General features: G+C 59.9%; 1 protein-coding gene across 1 annotated transcript in view; it reads right to left on the reverse strand.

Annotated features, from left to right (window-relative positions):
- Window positions 1-703: 703 nt before the first annotated feature.
- The window catches only part of CLIP3 (CAP-Gly domain containing linker protein 3), a gene marked incomplete at both ends in the record, with an annotated part of 30,286 nt that continues 10,343 nt past the window's right edge, over window positions 704-20,646 (reverse strand). Inside the window, 9 exons of the mRNA XM_082299665.1 lie at window positions 704-758; window positions 1,949-2,021; window positions 3,574-3,638; window positions 4,248-4,371; window positions 5,672-5,800; window positions 7,027-7,149; window positions 8,446-8,581; window positions 18,546-18,782; window positions 19,506-19,624. Of these exons, the coding sequence (XP_082155791.1) occupies window positions 704-758; window positions 1,949-2,021; window positions 3,574-3,638; window positions 4,248-4,371; window positions 5,672-5,800; window positions 7,027-7,149; window positions 8,446-8,581; window positions 18,546-18,782; window positions 19,506-19,624 (1,061 nt within the window). The remainder of the gene's footprint in view (window positions 759-1,948; window positions 2,022-3,573; window positions 3,639-4,247; window positions 4,372-5,671; window positions 5,801-7,026; window positions 7,150-8,445; window positions 8,582-18,545; window positions 18,783-19,505; window positions 19,625-20,646) is intronic.

Raw genomic sequence — 20,646 nt, forward strand, 5'->3', positions numbered from 1 at the left:
AATCGCTGTTACCAGCAGATTTGGCCCCAAAATTCGGGTTTGGGGGGGGGCTTGGGGGGGTCTGACCCCTCCCCCAATCGCTGTTATCAGCAGATTTGGCCCCAAAATTCGGGTTTGGGGGGGGTTTCGGGGGGTCTGACCCCTCCCCCATCGTTCTTATCAGAGTGAACACCCCAAAATTCGGGTTTGGGGGGGGTTTGGGGGGGTCTGACCCCTCCCCCAATCGCTGTTACCAGCAGATTTGACCCCAAAATTCGGGTTTGGGGGGGTTTGGGGGGGTCTGACCCCTCCCCCAATCGCTGTTATCAGCAGATTTGGCCCCAAAATTCGGGTTTGGGGGGGGTTTGGGGGGGTCTGACCCCTCCCCCATCGCTGTTATCAGAGTGAACACCCCAAAATTCGGGTTTGGGGGGGGTTTGGGGGGGTCTGACCCCTTCCCCATCGCTGTTATCAGCAGATTTGGCCCCAAAATCGTGGGGGGGGGGGGGGGAGGGGGGAGGGGCTGTTGGGGGCCATGCCCGAAGTCCCCCCTCCCCCCCCCGCCCAGTGCAGAAGGTTCCAGAATGAAGAGCCCGGGATGGGGGGGGAGGGGGATGGGGGGGGAGGGGTCACATCACGTCTCCCCGGGTGGGGGAGGGGCACCAAGGCACTGGGTGGGGGAGGGGCGGCGGGGGCGGCGGGGTGGGGGAGGGGAGGGGGGGGGTTAGGACTGCATCTCGGCCCGGAGCATCCACGGGAACCAGCAGCAGAAGAGTAACCTGGGGACAGCGGGGGGGAGGGGACAGCGTGGGGACACGGACACGGGGACAACGGGGACATGAGGACACGGGGACAGGGACATGGGGACACCCCCCTGGGGACATGGGGACACCACCCTGGGGACAGGGACACCACCCTGGGGACACAGGGACACCACCCTGGGGACAGGGACACCCCCCTGGGGACAAGGACACCACCCTGGGGACAAGGACACCACCCTGGGGACAGGGACACCCCCTTGAGGACACAGGGACACCTCCCTGGGGACAGGGGCACCCCCCTGGGGACAGGGACACCCCCTTGGGGACAAGGACATCCCCCTTGGGGACAGGGACACCCCCCTGGGGACACGGGGACACCTCCTTGGGGACAGGGACACCACCCTGGGGACACAGGGACACCCCCGTGGGGACAGGGACATCACCCTGGGGACACAGGGACAACCCCCTTGGGGACAGGGACAACATGGGGACAGGGATGTGGGGACAGGGACATCCTTGTGGACACAGGGACACCCCCTTGGGGACATGGGGACACCCTTGGGGACAGGGACACCACCCTGGGGACACAGGGACACCGCCCTGGGGACAGGGACACCACCCTGGGGACACAGGGACACCCCCTTGGGGACACAGGGACACCACCCTGGGGACAGGGACACCCCCCTGGGGACACAGGGACACCGCCCTGGGGACACAGGGACCCCCCCTTGGGGACACAGGGACACCACCCCTGGGGACACAGGGACACCACCCTGGGGACACAGGGACACCACCCTGGGGACAGGGACACCCCCCTGGGGACACAGGGACACCGCCCTGGGGACACAGGGACCCCCCCTTGGGGACACAGGGACACCACCCTGGGGACAGGGACACCACCCTGGGGACACAGGGACACCCCCTGGGGACACAGGGACACCACCCTGGGGACAGGGACACCTCCCTGGGGACAGGGACACCCCCTTGGGGACAGGGACACCCCCTTGGGGACACAGGGACACCCCCCTGGGGACACAGGGACACCACCCTGGGGACAGGGACACCCCCATGGGGACAGGGACACCACCCTGGGGACACAGGGACACCTCCGTGGGGACACCCCCCTGGGGACAGGAGGGGCCAGGGCCACCCCAGGGGGGTGGCCGTGTCCCCCGGGGGGGACAGGGGGGTGGTGGCCGTGTCCCCACCTGGAGAAGGAGCTCTCGGACGTGATGTCCTTGGGGGTCCGCACGGCCGGGAAGTTGCGCTTGGGCTGTGACACTGCGGGGACAGAGGGGGGACACGGGGGGACAGAGGGGACAGAGGGGGGACAGAGGGGACAGAGGGGGACACGGGGGGACAGAGGGGACAGAGGGGACACGGGGGGACAGAGGGGGACACGGGGGGGACAGAGGGGACAGAGGGGACAGAGGGGGGACAGAGGGGGCACAGAGGGGGACACGGGGGGGACAGAGAGGGGGGACACGGGGGGACACGGGGGGGACAGAGGGGACACGGGGGGACAGAGGGGGACACGGGGGGGACAGAGAGGGGGGACACGGGGGGACACGGGGGGGACAGAGGGGACACGGGGGGACAGAGGGGGACACGGGGGGGACAGAGGGGACAGAGGGGACAGAGGGGGGACAGAGGGGGCACAGAGGGGGACACGGGGGGGACAGAGAGGGGGGACACGGGGGGACACGGGGGGACATGAGGGGACAGAGGGGGGACACGGGAAGGGGACAGAGGGGACACGGGGGGACAGAGGGGACAGAGGGGGGACACGGGGGGGGACACAGGGGGGACACGGGGGGGGACACGGGAAGGGGACACAGGGGACACAGGGGGAGGGGACACGTGGGTGTCACATCACACTCAGCAGCCAATCAGCAGCACCGTCCCGGCCCCACCCACCTGTCAATCACTGCCACACTCGCCAGTCAATCACTGCCACACCCGTCGATCACTGCCACACCCACCTGTCAATCATTGCTCCACCCACTCATCACAGCCTCACCCACCTGTCAATCATTGCTCCACCCACCATTCACTGCCACACCCACCTGTCAATCACAGCCTCACCCACCTGTCAATCATGGCTCCACCCACCATTCACTGCCACACCCACCTGTCAATCACTGCCTCATCCACCTGTCAATCATTGCTCCACCCACCATTCACTGCCACACCCACCTGTCAACCACTGCCACACCCGTCAATCACTGCCACACCCATCTGTCAATCAACGCCTTAGCCACCTGTCAATCACTGCCTCCCCGTCAATCATTGCTCCACCCACCTGCCAATCACTGACACACCCACCTGTCAATCACTGCCACACCCACCTGCCAATCATTGCCACACCCACCTGTCAATCACTGCCACACCCACCCATCAATCACTGCCACACCCGCCTATCATTGCTCCACCCAACATTCACTGCCACACCCACCTGCCAATCACTGCCTCATCCACCTGTCAATCACTGCCTCATCCACCTGTCAATCACTGCCACACCCACCTGTCAACCACTGCCACACCTGTCAATCATTGCCACACCCATCTGTCAATCATTGCCGTAGCCACCTGTCAATCACTGCTGCGCCCACCTGTCAATCATTGCCACACCTGTCAATCATTGCTCCACCCACCATTCACTGCCACACCCACCTGACAATCACTTCCCCATCCACCTGTCAATCATTGCTCCACCCACCATTCACTGCCACACCCACCTGTCAATCACTGCCACACCCACCTGTCAATCACTGCCACACCCACCTGCCAATCACCGCCCCACCCACCCATCAATCACCGCCCCGCCCCTCACCTGTGACCGGCTGCGCCGTCTTTTCGGAGGTGCCATCCCCGGGCTCGTCCTTGGGACCCCCGACCCTGAGGGGGGGGTCACAGGGACAGGACGTCACCACAGTGTCCCCCCCATGTCCCCTGTGACCCCTCTGCGACCTCCCCGTGTCCCCCCTGTGTCCCCCCTGTGTCCCCCCATGTCCCCGTGTCCCTCCTGTGTCCCCCCATGTCCCCCCTGTGTCCCCCATGACCCCTCTGCGACCTCCCCGTGTCCCCCCATGTCCCCGTGTCCCCCCATATCCCCCGTGACCCCTCTGCGACCTCCCCGTGTCCCCCCATGTCCCCGTGTCCCCCCATGTCCCCGTGTCCCCCCCATGTCCCCCCTGTGTCCTCCCATGTCCCCTGTGACCCCTCTGCGACCTCCCCGTGTCCTCCCCATGTCCCCCCAAGTCCCTGTGTCCCCCCCATGTCCCCCCCATGTCCCCGTGTCCCGCCAAGTCCCTGTGTCCCCCTGTGTCCCCCCCACGTCCCCATATCCCCCCCACGTCCCCCCCATGTCCCCGTGTCCCCCCATGTCCCCGTGTCCCCCCATGTCCCCAGGTCCCCCCATGTCCCCCCATGTCCCCCCATGTCCCCCCTGTGTCCCCCCATGTCCCCCCATGTCGCCCCGTGTCCCCCCCCGTGTCCCCCCGGTACCTCTGGACGCGGGAGGGGGGTGCGAAGACGCCGTGTTTGGGGGGGCAGGTGAAGTAGCGCACCCCGAAAACGGAGCCGTCGTGTTTGCCCCCCGCAGAGTCCAGCTCCACCCCGAACCAGTACCCTGGGGACACCGGGGGGACACCGGGGGGGACATTGGGGGGGACATTGGGGGGGACATCAGGGGGACACAGGGGGGACATTGAGGGGGATATTGGGGGGATGTTGAGGGGGACATTGGGGGGACATCGGGGGGACACGGGGGGTGACACGGGGGGGATATCGGGGGGATGTTGAGGGGGACATTGGGGGGGACATCAGGGGGACACGGGGGGTGACACGGGGGGATATCGGGGGGATGTTGAGGGGGACATTGGGGGGACATGGGGGACATCGGGGTGACACAGGGGGGACATTGAGGGGAACATTGGGGGGACATTGGGGGGACACAGGGGGTGACACAGGGGGATGTTGAGGGGGACATCAGGGGGACATCGGGGGGACATAGAGGGGACGGGGGGGTGACACAGGGAGGACATTGAGGGGGACATCGGGGGGGACACGGGGAGGTGACAGGAGGGACATTTTAGGGGACACCGGGGTGATACGGGGGGGACATTGAGGGGGACACCGGGGGGACACGGGGAGGTGACAGGAGGGACATTTTAGGGGACACCGGGGTGACACGGGGGGGACATTGAGGGGAACACCGGGGGGGACACCAGGAGGACATGGGGGGGGACATTTTAGGGGACATCGGGGGGACATGGAGGGGGAAATGGGGGGGCACGTCAGAGGTGTGACGGGGGACATTGGGGGGGACATGGGGGGGACACGGGAGTGCGGGGGAGGACCCAGTGGGGGGGTAAAGGAGGGGACATTGGGGGGACACAGTGGGGGACATGGGGGGACAAAAAGGGGGGGGACAGAGATGTGAGGGGGGGGACAATGTCCCCTGTGGGGGGGGGTCCCAGGGGTCTCAGGGGGAACCCAGCCCTGGGTGGGGGGGGGGGGGGTGGTCCTGGGGGAGCCTTGGGGGGGGGGGTCCCAGTCCAGGGGGGGGGTCTTGGGGGGGATGTCCCACCTCAGTGGGGACCCATAAGGGGCTCCCATGGGGGGTCTTGGGGGTCCCAAAGCAGGGGGGGCACACGGGGGCTCCCATGGGGGGGTCTCGGGGGTCCCAAAGCAGGGGGGGGGCACATGGGGGCTCCCATGGGGGTCTTGGGGGTCCCAAAGCAGGGGGGGCACATGGGGGCTCCCATGGGGGGGTCTCGGGGGTCCCAAAGCAGGGGGGGGGCACATGGGGGCTCCCATGGGGGGGTCCCAGAGGGGGTCTCAGGGGTTCTCCCAGCCCAGGGGGGTTCCGGGGGGGAGTCTCAGAGGGTCCCATCCTGGGGGTCCCATCCCGGGGGTCTCCGTCTCACCGGGGGCGAAGTCGGTGCGGCCGTAGAAGCGTGCCCGGCCCTGGCGCTGTCCGGCCACCAGCACCGCGTCCCCCGGGGCCACCCGCCGGCCCTCGCGGTCCAGCCACGCCCCGCTTCGCTTCCGGGAGGCTGCCGGAGTGACCACACCCTGCCACGCCCATCCCGGCCACACCCAGCCACGCCCATCATGACCACACCCAGCCACGCCCATCATGACCACACCCAGCCACGCCCATCACGGCCACGCCCATCCTGACCACACCCAGCCACGCCCATCACGGCCACACCCACCCACGCCCATCCCAGCCCATCCCGGCCACGCCCATCCCGGCCACACCCAGCCACGCCCAGCCCAGCCACACCCAGCCCTGCCCATCATGGCCACGCCCATCCCGGCCACACCCTGCCACGCCCATCACGGCCACACCCATCCTAACCACACCCAGCCACGCCCCACCTCTGGGAGGGTGCCTGAGTGACCACAGCCTGTCACGCCCATCCTGGCCACACCCGGCCACGCCCATCCCGGCCACACCCGGCCACGCCCATCCTGGCCACACCCTGCCACGCCCATCACGGCCACACCCATCCTGACCACGCCCATCCTGACCACACCCAGCCACGACCATCACGGCCACACCCACCCACGCCCATCCCATCCCATCCCGGCCACGCCCATCCCGGCCACGCCCATCCTGACCACACCCAGACACGCCCATCACAGCCACGCCCAGCCCTGCCCATCATGGCCACGCCCATCCCGGCCACACCCAGCCACACCCATCATGGCCACACGCAGCCACACCCATCACGGCCACACCCTGCCACGCCCATCACGGCCACGCCCATCCTGAACACACCCGGCCACGCCCACTCTGGCCACGCCCATCATGACCACACCCAGCTACGCCCATCCCGGCCACGCCCACCCACGCCCAGCCTGACCACACCCGGCCACGCCCACTCCGGCCACGCCCATCTCTTGGGGGATTTGGGGGGGACCCCGGCCCTGGGGGGAGTCAGGATGACCCCATAGGGCAGGGGGCCCCCAGAATTTTGGGGAGGTTCAGGGGGTCCCCGGAATTTTGGGGAGGTTTAGGGGGGGATCACCGGAATTTTGGGGGGGTTCAAGGGGCCCCCAGAATTTTGGGGGGGTTCAGGGGGTCCCCGGAATTTTGGGGAGGTTTAGGGGGGGGATCACCGGAATTTTTGGGAGGTTTGGGGGGGATCACCGGAATTTTGGGGGGGTTCAAGGGGCCCCCAGAATTTTGGGGGGGTTCAGGGGGTCCCCGGAATTTTGGGGAAGTTCGGGGGGGGTCCCCGGAATTTTTTTGGGGGGGAGGGGGGGTCCGTACCTCTCTTGTCCTTGCGGGACTTGTGGGGGGCTCGGGCCGGGGGTCCCGGGGGGCTCGGGGGGGGCGACGGTGGCGGCGGCTGCTCCTCGGCCTTGGAGATCTTGGACACCGAGGCGAAGATGCCTGCGACCAGTAGGGACCAGTATGGACCAGTAAGGACCAGTAGGAACCAGTACAGAGCAGTACAACCCAGTATGAACCAGTCCAGACCAGTATGGCTCTGTATAACCCAGTATGAACCAGTCCAGACCAGTCCAACCCAGTATGGCTCAATCCAGACCATTATGGCCCAGTCCAACCCAGTATGGCCCAATCCAGACCAGTATGGCCCAGTATAACCCAGTCTAAACCAGTCCAGACCAGTCTGAACCAGTCCAACCCAGTCTGAACCAGTCCAGACCAGTCCAACCCAGTCGAACCTAGTATGGCCCAATCCAGATCGGTCCAACCCAGTATGACCCATTCCCACCCAGTACAGCCCAGTATAACCCAATCTAAACCAGCCCAGACCAGTCCAACCCAGTATGGCCCAATCCAGACCAGTACAGCCCAGTATAACCCAGTCTGAACCAGTCCAGACCAGTACGGCCCAGTATAACCCAGTATGAACCAGTCCAGACCAGTCCAACCCAGTATGACCTATTCCCACCCAGTACAGGCCAGTATAACCCAATCTAAACCAGTCCAACCCAGTCCAAACCAGTCCAACCCAGTCCAAACCAGTCCAACCCAGTATGGCCCAATCCAGACCAGTATGGCCCAGTATAACCCAGTATGAACCAGTCCAGACCAGTCCAACCCAGTATGGCCCAATCCAGACCATTATGGCCCAATCCAACCCAGTATGGCCCAATCCAGACCAGTATGGCCCAGTATAACCCAGTCTGAATCAGTCCAACCCAGTCTGAACGAGTCCAGACCAGTCCAACCCAGTATGGCCCAATCCAGACCAGTATAACCCAGTATAACCCAGTATGAACCAGTCCAGACCAGTCCAACCCAGTACGGCCCAATCCAGACCAGTACGGCCCAGTATAACCCAGTATGAACCAGTCCAGACCAGTACGGCCCAATCCAGACCAGTACAACCCAGTATAACCCAGTATGAACCAGTCCAGACCAGTCCAACCCAGTACGGCCCAATCCAGACCAATCCAGCCCAGTATAACCCAGTATGACCCAGTATGAACCAGTCCAGACCACTCCAACCCAGTCCAACCCAGTCTGAACCAGTCCAACCCAGTCCAACCCAGGGACAGAGGAAAAGCCTCCCCCCCTCCCCTAAAATCTCCAGGGAAGCCCCCCCAGGGAATCCCCCAACCTCAGGAGCCCCCCCTCCCCCTAAGAGGGTCCCAGGGGTCCCCCACACCCCCGGAGGGTCCCAACCCCACCCCTGGGGGGGTCCCGGGGGTCCCGTACCCTGTTTGGGGGGGCAGATGAAGTACCGGACCCCCCCCACGCTGCCGTCGTTCTTCCCCTCGGGCTCGTCCAGCTCCACTCCGGCCCACTGACCGCTGGCAAAGGCCGTGGTGCCACAGAAGCGCAGCGTCCCCACCTGGGCACAGGGGCACAGCGGGGTGGCACCTGGAACCCCCCCCAAAATATCCCCTGAACCCCCCCCCCCAAAAAAAAATCCCAAATCTACCCACCAAAAAAAATCCCAAACCCCAAATCTTCCTCCTGAACCCTCAGCAGAGGCTGTGGGGCCACAGAGGATCAGGGGGACACTGGGGTGGCACCTGGAGCCCCAAAATATCCCCTGAACCCCCCCAAAAAAACCCCAAAACCCCCCCACCAAAAAAAAAATCCCGAACCCCAAACCCGCCCACCAAAAAAACCCAAAAACCCCCAAAAAAATCCCAAACCCCAAACCTCCCCACCAAAAAAAATCCCGAACCCCAAATCTTCCTCCTGAACCCCCAGCAGAGGCTGTGGGGCCACAGAGGATCAGGGGACACTGGGGTGGCACCTGGAGCCCCAAAATATCCCCTGAACCCCCCCAAAAAATCCCAAAACCTCCCACCAAAAAAAGCCCCAAAAAAACCCAAAACCTCCCCACCAAAAAAAATCCCAAACCCCAGCAGAGGCTGTGGGGGCACAGAGGATCAGGGGACACTGGGGTGGCACCTGGAGCCCCAAAATATCCCTGGAACCCCCCCCAAAAAATCCCAAAACCCCCGGCAAAAAAAGCCCAAAACCCCCCCCAAAAAAATCCCAAACCCCAAAGCTCCCCACCAAAAAAAATCCCGAACCACCAAAAAAAATCCCAAACCCCAAATCTTCCTCCTGAACCCCCAGCAGAGGCTGTGGGGCCACAGAGGATCAGGGGACACTGGGGTGACACCTGGAGCCCCAAAATATCCCCGGAACCCCCCCCAAAAAATCCCAAAACCTCCCACCAAAAAAAGCCCCAAAAAAACCCAAAACCTCCCCACCAAAAAAAATCCCGAACCCCAAATCTTCCTCCTGAACCCCCAGCAGAGGCTGTGGGGCCACAGAGGATCAGGGGACACTGGGGTGGCACCTGGAGCCCCAAAATATCCCCGGAACCCCCCCCAAAAAAACCCCAAAACCCCCCCACCAAAAAAAAAATCCTGAACCCCAAACCCGCCCACCAAAAAAACCCAAAAACCCCCAAAAAAATCCCAAACCCCAAACCTCCCCACCAAAAAAAATCCCGAACCCCAAATCTTCCCCCCGAACCCCAGCAGAGGCTGTGGGGGCACAGAGGATCAGGGGACACTGGGGTGGCACCTGGAGCCCCAAAATATCCCCTGAACCCCCCCAAAAAATCCCAAAACCCCCGGCAAAAAAAGCCCAAACCCCCCCCCAAAAAAATCCCAAACCCCAAAGCTCCCCACCAAAAAAAATCCCGAACCACCAAAAAAAATCCTGAACCCCAAATCTTCCTCCTGAACCCACAGCAGAGGCTGTGGGGCCACAGAGGATCAGGGGGACACTGGGGTGGCACCTGGAGCCCCAAAATATCCCCTGAACCCCCCCAAAAAAACCCCAAAACCCCCGGCAAAAAAAAAATCCCGAACCCCAAACCCGCCCACCAAAAAAACCCCAAAACCCCCAAAAAAATCCTAAACCCCAAAGCTCCCCACCAAAAAAAATCCCGAACCCCAAATCTTCCTCCTGAACCCCCAGCAGAGGCTGTGGGGGCACAGAGGATCAGGGGACACTGGGGTGGCACCTGGAGCCCCAAAATATCCCTGGAACCCCCCCCAAAAAATCCCAAAACCTCCCACCAAAAAAAGCCCCAAAAAAACCCAAAACCTCCCCACCAAAAAAAATCCCGAACCCCAGCAGAGGCTGTGGGGGCACAGAGGATCAGGGGACACTGGGGTGGCACCTGGAGCCCCAAAATATCCCTGGAACCCCCCCCAAAAAATCCCAAAACCCCCGGCAAAAAAAGCCCAAAACCCCCCCCAAAAAAATCCCAAACCCCAAAGCTCCCCACCAAAAAAAATCCCGAACCCCAAATCTTCCTCCTGAACCCCCAGCAGAGGCTGTGGGGCCACAGAGGATCAGGGGGACACTGGGGTGGCACCTGGAGCCCCAAAATATCCCCGGAACCCCCCCCAAAAAAACCCCAAAACCCCCGGCAAAAAAAAAATCCCGAACCCCAAACCCGCCCACCAAAAAAACCCCAAAACCCCCAAAAAAATCCCAAACCCCAAACCTCCCCACCAAAAAAAATCCCGAACCCCAAATCTTCCCCCCGAACCCCAAATCTTCCTCCTGAACCCCCAGCAGAGGCTGTGGGGGCACAGAGGATCAGGGGACACTGGGGTGGCACCTGGAGCCCCAAAATATCCCCTGAACCCCCCCCAAAAAATCCGAAAACCCCCGGCAAAAAAAGCCCAAAACCCCCCCCAAAAAAATCCCAAACCCCAAAGCTCCCCACCAAAAAAAATCCCGAACCACCAAAAAAAATCCTGAACCCCAAATCTTCCTCCTGAACCCCCAGCAGAGGCTGTGGGGCCACAGAGGATCAGGGGGACACTGGGGTGGCACCTGGAGCCCCAAAATATCCCCTGAACCCCCCCAAAAAAACCCCAAAACCCCCCCACCAAAAAAAATCCCAAACCCCCCAAAAAAATCCCAAACCCCTAAAAAAACCCCAAACCCCAAATCTTCCTCCCGAACCCCCAGCAGAGGCTGTGGGGGCACAGAGGTGTCAGGGGACAGGGGGACACCGGGGTGACACCGGGGTGACACCGGGACCCCAAATCCTGGAGGGCTGGGAGGGTTTGGGGGGGTTTTGGGGTGCCCTGAGGGTCTCTGCCACCCCCCTGCCGGACCCGGGGTGGCCTCTGGGGTGACCCAGGGTGGATTTGGGGTGGATTTAGGGTGGATTTGGGGTGACCCAGGGTGGATTTGGGGTGACACAGGGTGGATTTGGGGTGGATTTAGGGTGGATTTGGGGTGACCCAGGGTGGATTTGGGGTGACACAGGGTGGATTTAGGGTGGATTTAGGGTGGATTTGGGGTGACACAGGGTGACACAGGGTGGATTTGGGGTGACACAGGGTGGATTTAGGATGGATTTGGGGTGACCCAGGGTGGATTTGGGGTGACATAGGGTGGATTTAGGGTGGATTTGGGGTGACCCAGGGTGGATTTGGGGTGGATTTAGGGTGGATTTGGGGTGACACAGGGTGACACAGGGTGGATTTGGGGTGACACAGGGTGGATTTAGGATGGATTTGGGGTGACCCAGGGTGGATTTGGGGTGACATAGGGTGGATTTAGGGTGGATTTGGGGTGACCCAGGGTGGATTTGGGGTGACCCAGGGTGGATTTAGGGTGGATTTGGGGTGGATTTGGGGTGACCCAGGGTGGATTTAGGGTGGATTTAGGGTGGATTTGGGGTGACACAGGGTGGATTTGGGGTGACCCAGGGTGGATTTAGGGTGGATTTAGGGTGGATTTGGGGTGACCCAGGGTGGATTTGGGGTGACACAGGGTGGATTTAGGGTGGATTTAGGGTAGATTTGGGGTGACTTTAGGGTGACTTTGGGGTGACATTGGGGTGTCCCAGGGTGGATTCAGGGTGGATTCAGGGTGGATTTGGGATGGATTTGGGATGGATTTGGGGTGACTTTGGGGTGACCCAGGGTGGATTTAGGGTGGATTTGGGGTGACTTTGGGGTGACTTTAGGGTGACATTGGGGTGTCCCAGGGTGGATTTAGGGTGGATTCAGGATGGATTTAAGGTGACTTTGGGGTGACATTGGGGTGTCCCAGGGTGGATTTGGGATGGATTTAGGGTGGATTCGGGGTGTCCCAGGGTGGATTTAGGGTGGATTTAGGGTGACTTTGGGGTGACATTGGGGTGTCCCAGGGTGGATTCAGGGTGGATTTAGGGTGGATTTGGGATGGATTTGGGGTGACTTTGGGGTGGATTCAGGGTGGATTTAGGGTGGATTTGGGGTGACTTTGGGGTGACATTGGGGTGTCCCAGGGTGGATTCAGGGTGGATTTAGGGTGGATTTAGGGTGACTTTGGGGTGAGTTTGGGATGGATTTAGGGTGGATTCGGGGTGTCCCAGGGTGGATTCAGGGTGGATTTAGGGTGGATTTAGGATGGATTTGGGGTGACTTTGGGGTCCCACCTTGCCGCTGTCCAGCCGCACCCTGTCCCCGAGCTGCAGCCCCAGGCACAGCAGCATCAGGGTGACACAGGGGGGGACTTTGGGGTGATTTTGGGGTGACATTGGGGTGTCCCAGGGTGGATTCAGGGTGGATTTAGGGTGGATTTGGGATGGATTTGGGGTGTCCCAGGGTGGATTTAGGGTGGATTTAGGGTGGATTTAGGATGGATTTGGGGTGACTTTGGGGTGACTTTGGGGTGACACAGGGTGGATTTAGGGTGGATTTGGGATGGATTTGGGGTGTCCCAGGGTGGATTTGGGGTGGATTTAGGGTGGATTTGGGGTGACTTTGGGGTGACTTTGGGGTGACATTGGGGTGTCCCAGGGTGGATTTAGGGTGGATTTAGGGTGGATTCAGGATGGATTTAGGGTGACTTTGGGGTGACATTGGGGTGTCCCAGGGTGGATTTGGGATGGATTTAGGGTGGATTTAGGGTGGATTCGGGGTGTCCCAGGGTGGATTTAGGGTGGATTTAGGGTGGATTTAGGATGGATTTGGGGTGACTTTGGGGTGACATTGGGGTGTCCCAGGGTGGATTTAGGGTGATTTGGGGTGACTTTGGGGTGACTTTGGGATGGATTTAGGGTGGATTCGGTGTGACACAGGGTGGATTCAGGGTGGATTTAGGGTGGATTTGGGGTGACTTTGGGGTGACCCAGGGTGGATTTAGGGTGGATTTGGGGTGACTTTGGGGTGACACAGGGTGGATTCAGGGTGGATTTAGGATGGATTTAGGGTGACTTTAGGGTGACATTGGGGTGACCCAGGGTGGATTCAGGGTGGATTTAGGGTGGATTTGGGGTGACTTTGGGGTCCCACCTTGCCGCTGTCCAGCCGCACCCTGTCCCCGAGCTGCAGCCCCAGGCACAGCAGCATCAGGGTGACACAGGGGGGGACTTTGGGGTGACTTTGGGATGACACAGGGTGGATTTAGGGTGGATTTAGGGTGGATTTGGGATGGATTTGGGGTGTCCCAGGGTGGATTCAGGGTGGATTTAGGGTGGATTTAGGATGGATTTGGGGTGACTTTGGGGTGACTTTAGGGTGACATTGGGGTGTCCCAGGGTGGATTTAGGGTGGATTTAGGGTGGATTCAGGATGGATTTAAGGTGACTTTGGGGTGACATTGGGGTGTCCCAGGGTGGATTTAGGGTGGATTTAGGGTGGATTCAGGATGGATTTAGGGTGACTTTGGGGTGATATTGGGGTGTCCCAGGGTGGATTTGGGATGGATTTAGGGTGGATTCGGGGTGTCCCAGGGTGGATTTAGGGTGTATTTAGGGTGGATTTGGGGTGACTTTGGGGTGTCCCAGGGTGGATTCAGGGTGGATTTAGGATGGATTTGGGGTGACTTTGGGGTGACTTTGGGGTGACATTGGGGTGTCCCAGGGTGGATTTAGGGTGGATTTAGGGTGATTTGGGGTGACTTTGGGGTGACTTTGGGATGGATTTAGGGTGGATTCGGTGTGACACAGGGTGGATTCAGGGTGGATTTAGGGTGGATTTGGGATGGATTTGGGGTGACTTTGGGGTCCCACCTTGCCGCTGTCCAGCCGCACCCTGTCCCCGAGCTGCAGCCCCAGGCACAGCAGCATCAGGGTGACACAGGGGGGGACTTTGGGGTGACTTTGGGATGACACAGGGTGGATTTAGGGTGGATTTAGGGTGGATTTGGGATGGATTTGGGGTGTCCCAGGGTGGATTTAGGGTGGATTTAGGGTGGATTTAGGATGGATTTGGGGTGACTTTGGGGTGACATTGGGGTGACCCAGGGTGGATTCAGGGTGGATTTAGGGTGACCCAGGGTGGATTTGGGGTGACACAGGGTGGATTTGGGGTGACACAGGGTGGATTTAGGGTGGATTTAGGGTAGATTTGGGGTGACTTTAGGGTGACTTTGGGGTGACATTGGGGTGTCCCAGGGTGGATTTAGGGTGGATTTGGGATGGATTTGGGGTGACCCAGGGTGGATTTAGGGTGGATTTAGGGTGGATTTAGGATGGATTTGGGGTGACTTTGGGGTGACTTTGGGGTGACATTGGGGTGTCCCAGGGTGGATTTAGGGTGGATTTAGGGTGATTTGGGGTGACTTTGGGGTGACTTTGGGATGGATTTAGGGTGGTTTCGGTGTGACACAGGGTGGATTCAGGGTGGATTTAGGGTGGATTTGGGGTGACTTTGGGGTGACTTTGGGGTGACACAGGGTGGATTCAGGGTGGATTTAGGATGGATTTAGGGTGACTTTAGGGTGACATTGGGGTGACCCAGGGTGGATTCAGGGTGGATTTAGGGTGGATTTGGGGTGACTTTGGGGTCCCACCTTGCCGCTGTCCAGCCGCACCCTGTCCCCGAGCTGCAGCCCCAGGCACAGCAGCATCAGGGTGACACAGGGGGGGACTTTGGGGTGACATTGGGGTGTCCCAGGGTGGATTCAGGGTGGATTTAGGGTGGATTTGGGATGGATTTGGGGTGTCCCAGGGTGGATTCAGGGTGGATTTAGGGTGGATTTAGGATGGATTTGGGGTGACTTTGGGGTGACTTTAGGGTGACATTGGGGTGTCCCAGGGTGGATTTAGGGTGGATTTAGGGTGGATTCAGGATGGATTTAAGGTGACTTTGGGGTGACATTGGGGTGTCCCAGGGTGGATTTAGGGTGGATTTAGGGTGGATTCAGGATGGATTTAGGGTGACTTTGGGGTGATATTGGGGTGTCCCAGGGTGGATTTGGGATGGATTTAGGGTGGATTCGGGGTGTCCCAGGGTGGATTTAGGGTGTATTTAGGGTGGATTTGGGGTGACTTTGGGGTGTCCCAGGGTGGATTCAGGGTGGATTTAGGATGGATTTGGGGTGACTTTGGGGTGACTTTGGGGTGACATTGGGGTGTCCCAGGGTGGATTTAGGGTGGATTTAGGGTGATTTGGGGTGACTTTGGGGTGACTTTGGGATGGATTTAGGGTGGATTCGGTGTGACACAGGGTGGATTCAGGGTGGATTTAGGGTGGATTTGGGATGGATTTGGGGTGACTTTGGGGTCCCACCTTGCCGCTGTCCAGCCGCACCCTGTCCCCGAGCTGCAGCCCGAGGCACAGCAGCATCAGGGTGACACAGGGGGGGACTTTGGGGTGACTTTGGGGTGACATTGGGGTGTCCCAGGGTGGATTTAGGGTGGATTTGGGATGGATTTGGGGTGACTTTGGGGTGACCCAGGGTGGATTTAGGGTGGATTTGGGGTGACTTTGGGGTGACTTTAGGGTGACATTGGGGTGTCCCAGGGTGGATTTAGGGTGGATTCAGGATGGATTTAAGGTGACTTTGGGGTGACATTGGGGTGTCCCAGGGTGGATTTGGGATGGATTTAGGGTGGATTCGGGGTGTCCCAGGGTGGATTTAGGGTGGATTTAGGGTGGATTTGGGGTGACATTGGGGTGTCCCAGGGTGGATTTAGGGTGGATTTAGGGTGATTTGGGGTGACTTTGGGGTGACTTTGGGATGGATTTAGGGTGGATTCGGTGTGACACAGGGTGGATTCAGGGTGGATTCAGGGTGGATTTAGGGTGGATTTGGGATGGATTTGGGGTGACTTTGGGGTGACTTTGGGGTGACCCAGGGTGGATTTGGGATGGATTTGGGGTGACTTTGGGGTGACTTTGGGGTGACCCAGGGTGGATTTAGGGTGATTTGGGGTGACTTTTGGATGGATTTAGGGTGGATTCGGGGTGTCCCAGGGTGGATTCAGGGTGGATTCAGGGTGGATTTAGGGTGGATTTGGGGTGACTTTGGGGTGACTTTAGGGTGACATTGGGGTGTCCCAGGGTGGATTTAGGGTGGATTTAGGGTGGATTTGGGATGGATTTGGGGTGTCCCAGGGTGGATTCAGGGTGGATTTAGGATGGATTTAGGATGGATTTGGGGTGACTTTGGGGTGACTTTAGGGTGACATTGGGGTGTCCCAGGGTGGATTTAGGGTGGATTCAGGATGGATTTAAGGTGACTTTGGGGTGACATTGGGGTGTCCCAGGGTGGATTTAGGGTGGATTTAGGGTGGATTCAGGATGGATTTAGGGTGACTTTGGGGTGACATTGGGGTGTCCCAGGGTGGATTTGGGATGGATTTAGGGTGGATTTAGGGTGGATTCGGGGTGTCCCAGGGTGGATTCAGGGTGGATTTAGGGTGGATTTGGGGTGACTTTGGGGTGTTCCAGGGTGGATTTAGGGTGGATTTAGGGTGATTTGGGGTTACTTTGGGGTGACTTTGGGATGGATTTAGGGTGGATTCGGGGTGTCCCAGGGTGGATTCAGGGTGGATTCAGGGTGGATTTAGGGTGGATTTGGGGTGACTTTGGGGTCCCACCTTGCCGCTGTCCAGCCGCACCCTGTCCCCGAGCTGCAGCCCCAGGCACAGCAGCATCAGGGTGACACAGGGGGGGACTTTGGGGTGACTTTGGGATGACACAGGGTGGATTTAGGGTGGATTTGGGATGGATTTAGGGTGGATTCGGGGTGTCCCAGAGTGAATTCAGGGTGGATTTAGGGTGGATTTGGGATGGATTTGGGGTGACTTTGGGGTGACCCAGGGTGGATTTAGGGTGGATTTGGGGTGACTTTGGGGTGACTTTAGGGTGACATTGGGGTGTCCCAGGGTGGATTTAGGGTGGATTCAGGATGGATTTAAGGTGACTTTGGGGTGACATTGGGGTGTCCCAGGGTGGATTTGGGATGGATTTAGGGTGGATTCGGGGTGTCCCAGGGTGGATTTAGGGTGGATTTAGGGTGGATTTGGGGTGACATTGGGGTGTCCCAGGGTGGATTCAGGGTGGATTTAGGGTGGATTTGGGGTGACTTTGGGGTGTCCCAGGGTGGATTCAGGGTGGATTTAGGGTGGATTTGGGGTGACTTTGGGGTGACTTTGGGGTGGATTTAGGGTGGATTCGGGGTGACTTTGGGGTGACTTTGGGGTGACTTTGGGGTGTCCCAGGGTGGATTCAGGGTGGATTTAGGGTGGATTTGGGGTGACTTTGGGGTGACTTTGGGATGGATTTAGGGTGGATTCGGGGTGTCCCAGGGTGGATTCAGGGTGGATTCAGGGTGGATTTGGGATGGATTTGGGGTGACTTTGGGGTCCCACCTTGCCGCTGTCCAGCTGCACCCTGTCCCCGAGCTGCAGCCCGAGGCACAGCAGCATCAGGGTGACACAGGGGGGGACTTTGGGGTGACATTGGGGTGTCCCAGGGTGGATTCAGGGTGGATTTAGGGTGATTTGGGGTGACTTTGGGATGGATTTAGGGTGGATTCGGGGTGTCCCAGGGTGGATTTAGGGTGGATTTAGGGTGGATTTAGGATGGATTTGGGGTGACTTTGGGGTGACTTTAGGGTGACACAGGGTGGATTTGGGGTGGATTTAGGGTGGATTTGGGGTGACTTTGGGGTGACTTTGGGGTGACATTGGGGTGTCCCAGGGTGGATTTAGGGTGGATTTAGGGTGGATTCAGGATGGATTTAGGGTGACTTTGGGGTGACATTGGGGTGTCCCAGGGTGGATTTGGGATGGATTTAGGGTGGATTTAGGGTGGATTCGGGGTGTCCCAGGGTGGATTTAGGGTGGATTTAGGGTGGATTTAGGATGGATTTGGGGTGACTTTGGGGTGACATTGGGGTGTCCCAGGGTGGATTTAGGGTGATTTGGGGTGACTTTGGGGTGACTTTGGGATGGATTTAGGGTGGATTCGGTGTGACACAGGGTGGATTCAGGGTGGATTCAGGGTGGATTTGGGATGGATTTGGGGTGACTTTGGGGTGGATTCAGGGTGGATTCAGGGTGGATTTGGGATGGATTTGGGGTGACTTTGGGGTCCCACCTTGCCGCTGTCCAGCCGCACCCTGTCCCCGAGCTGCAGCCCGAGGCACAGCAGCATCAGGGTGCCCGGCAGGTTGTCGTAGTTGGGCAGGGTGACGCGGGGCAGGCTGCAGCTCAGGGGCACCGCGTCCAGCAGCAGCCGCCGCAGCTCCCGCGCCGCCTCGGCCGCCTCCGCCCTGTCCAGGGCCATGTCCGTGGGGTCCGGCACCACCTCGGCCGCCACCTGGCCCTTGCTGTTCTGTGGGGAGGCCGGGGGGACACGTTTGGGGTGGCCCCGGGTGGTTTTTGGCTGGCCCCGGGTGGCCACGTGGCTCTCACGGTGACCCCCCAGGACACCCTGGTTTTGATGGCCCCCAAAAACCCCTCAGAACCCCCCCACTGTGTCCCCAAAACCCCTCAGAACCCCCCCACTGTGTCCCCAAGACCCCCCAAACCCTCTCTGTGTCTCCCCACAGTCCCAGCGGGTGGCCCTGGGTGGCTTTGGGTGGCTTTTGGTGGCCTCGTGGCTCTCACGGTGACCCCAGGACACTCCTGGCCCCCAAAACCCCTCAGAACCCCCCCACTGTGTCCCCAAAACCCCTCAGAACCCCCCCACTGTGTCCCCAGGACCCCCCAAACCCTCCCGGTGTCTCCCCACAGTCCCAGCAGATGGCCCCAGGTGGCCCCGGGTGGCTTTTGGTGGCCTCGTGGCTCTCACGGTGACCCCAGGACACTCCTGGCCCCCAAAACCCCTCAGAACCCCCCCCACTGTGCCCCCAAAACCCCCTCAGGACCACCATCCTCCCCCCCCCCCCCACCAATCCCCCCCCCAAAACCACTCCATACCCCAATCCCCCCCACCCCAAATCCCTGATCCAGCCCCAAATTCCCCCAACCCCTGACCCACCCCAAATCCCCGAGACCCCCCCCGAACCCCTCAGACCCCGGAGCCCCCCCAGAGCCCCCCCCGAGCCCCCCGTACCCTCAGGGCGGGGTCGGCCCCGTGCTCCAGCAGGCAGCGCACGGCGCCCAGGCAGAGGTTGGAGGCTGCGATGTGCAGGGCGGTGCCGTGGCTGAAATCGCTGCAGGTCGAGTGCAGCACTGGGGGAGAGAGGGGGGATGAGAGGGGGAAACTGAGGCACGGGGCACGGGGAGGGTCCCAGAAATACGGGGGGTACAAAAAAACCCCGGGGAAACTGAGGCACGGCCAAGGTAAAACCACAAAAACACCAAAAACCAGACGGGATCCCAAAAAAACCCCGGGGAAACTGAGGCACGGCCAAGGTAAAACCCCAAAAACAACAAAAAACAGACGGGATCCCAAAAAAACCCCGGGGAAACTGAGGCACGGCCAAGGTAAAACCCCAAAAACAACAAAAAACCAGACGGGATCCCAAAAAAACCCCGGGGAAACTGAGGCACGGCCAAGGTAAAACCCCAAAAACACCAAAAAACCAGACGAGATCCCAAAAAACCCCGGGGAAACTGAGGCACGGCCAAGGTAAAACCCCAAAAACACCAAAAAACCAGACGGGATCCCAAAAAACCCCGGGGAAACTGAGGCACGGCCAAGGTAAAACCACAAAAACAACAAAAAACAGACGGGATCCCAAAAAACCCCGGGGAAACTGAGGCACGGCCAAGGTAAAACCCCAAAAACAACAAAAACCAGACGAGATCCCAAAAAACCCCGGGGAAACTGAGGCACGGCCAAGGTAAAACCCCAAAAACACCAAAAACCAGACGGGATCCCAAAAAACCCCGGGGAAACTGAGGCACGGCCAAGGTAAAACCCCAAAAACAACAAAAAACCAGACGGGATCCCAAAAAACCCCGGGGAAACTGAGGCACGGCCAAGGTAAAACCCCAAAAACAACAAAAAACCAGACGGGATCCCAAAAAACCCCGGGGAAACTGAGGCACGGCCAAGGTAAAACCCCAAAAACACCAAAAAAACCAGACGGGATCCCGAAAAACCCCGGGGAAACTGAGGCACGGCCAAGGTAAAACCCCAAAAACAACAAAAAACAGACGGGATCCCAAAAAAACCCCGGGGAAACTGAGGCACGGCCAAGGTAAAACCACAAAAACACCAAAAAACCAGACGGGATCCCAAAAAACCC

Source organism: Coloeus monedula (genome assembly GCF_965178545.1).
Source record: "Coloeus monedula genome assembly, chromosome: 33".
Taxonomy (NCBI): Eukaryota; Metazoa; Chordata; class Aves; order Passeriformes; family Corvidae; genus Coloeus; species Coloeus monedula.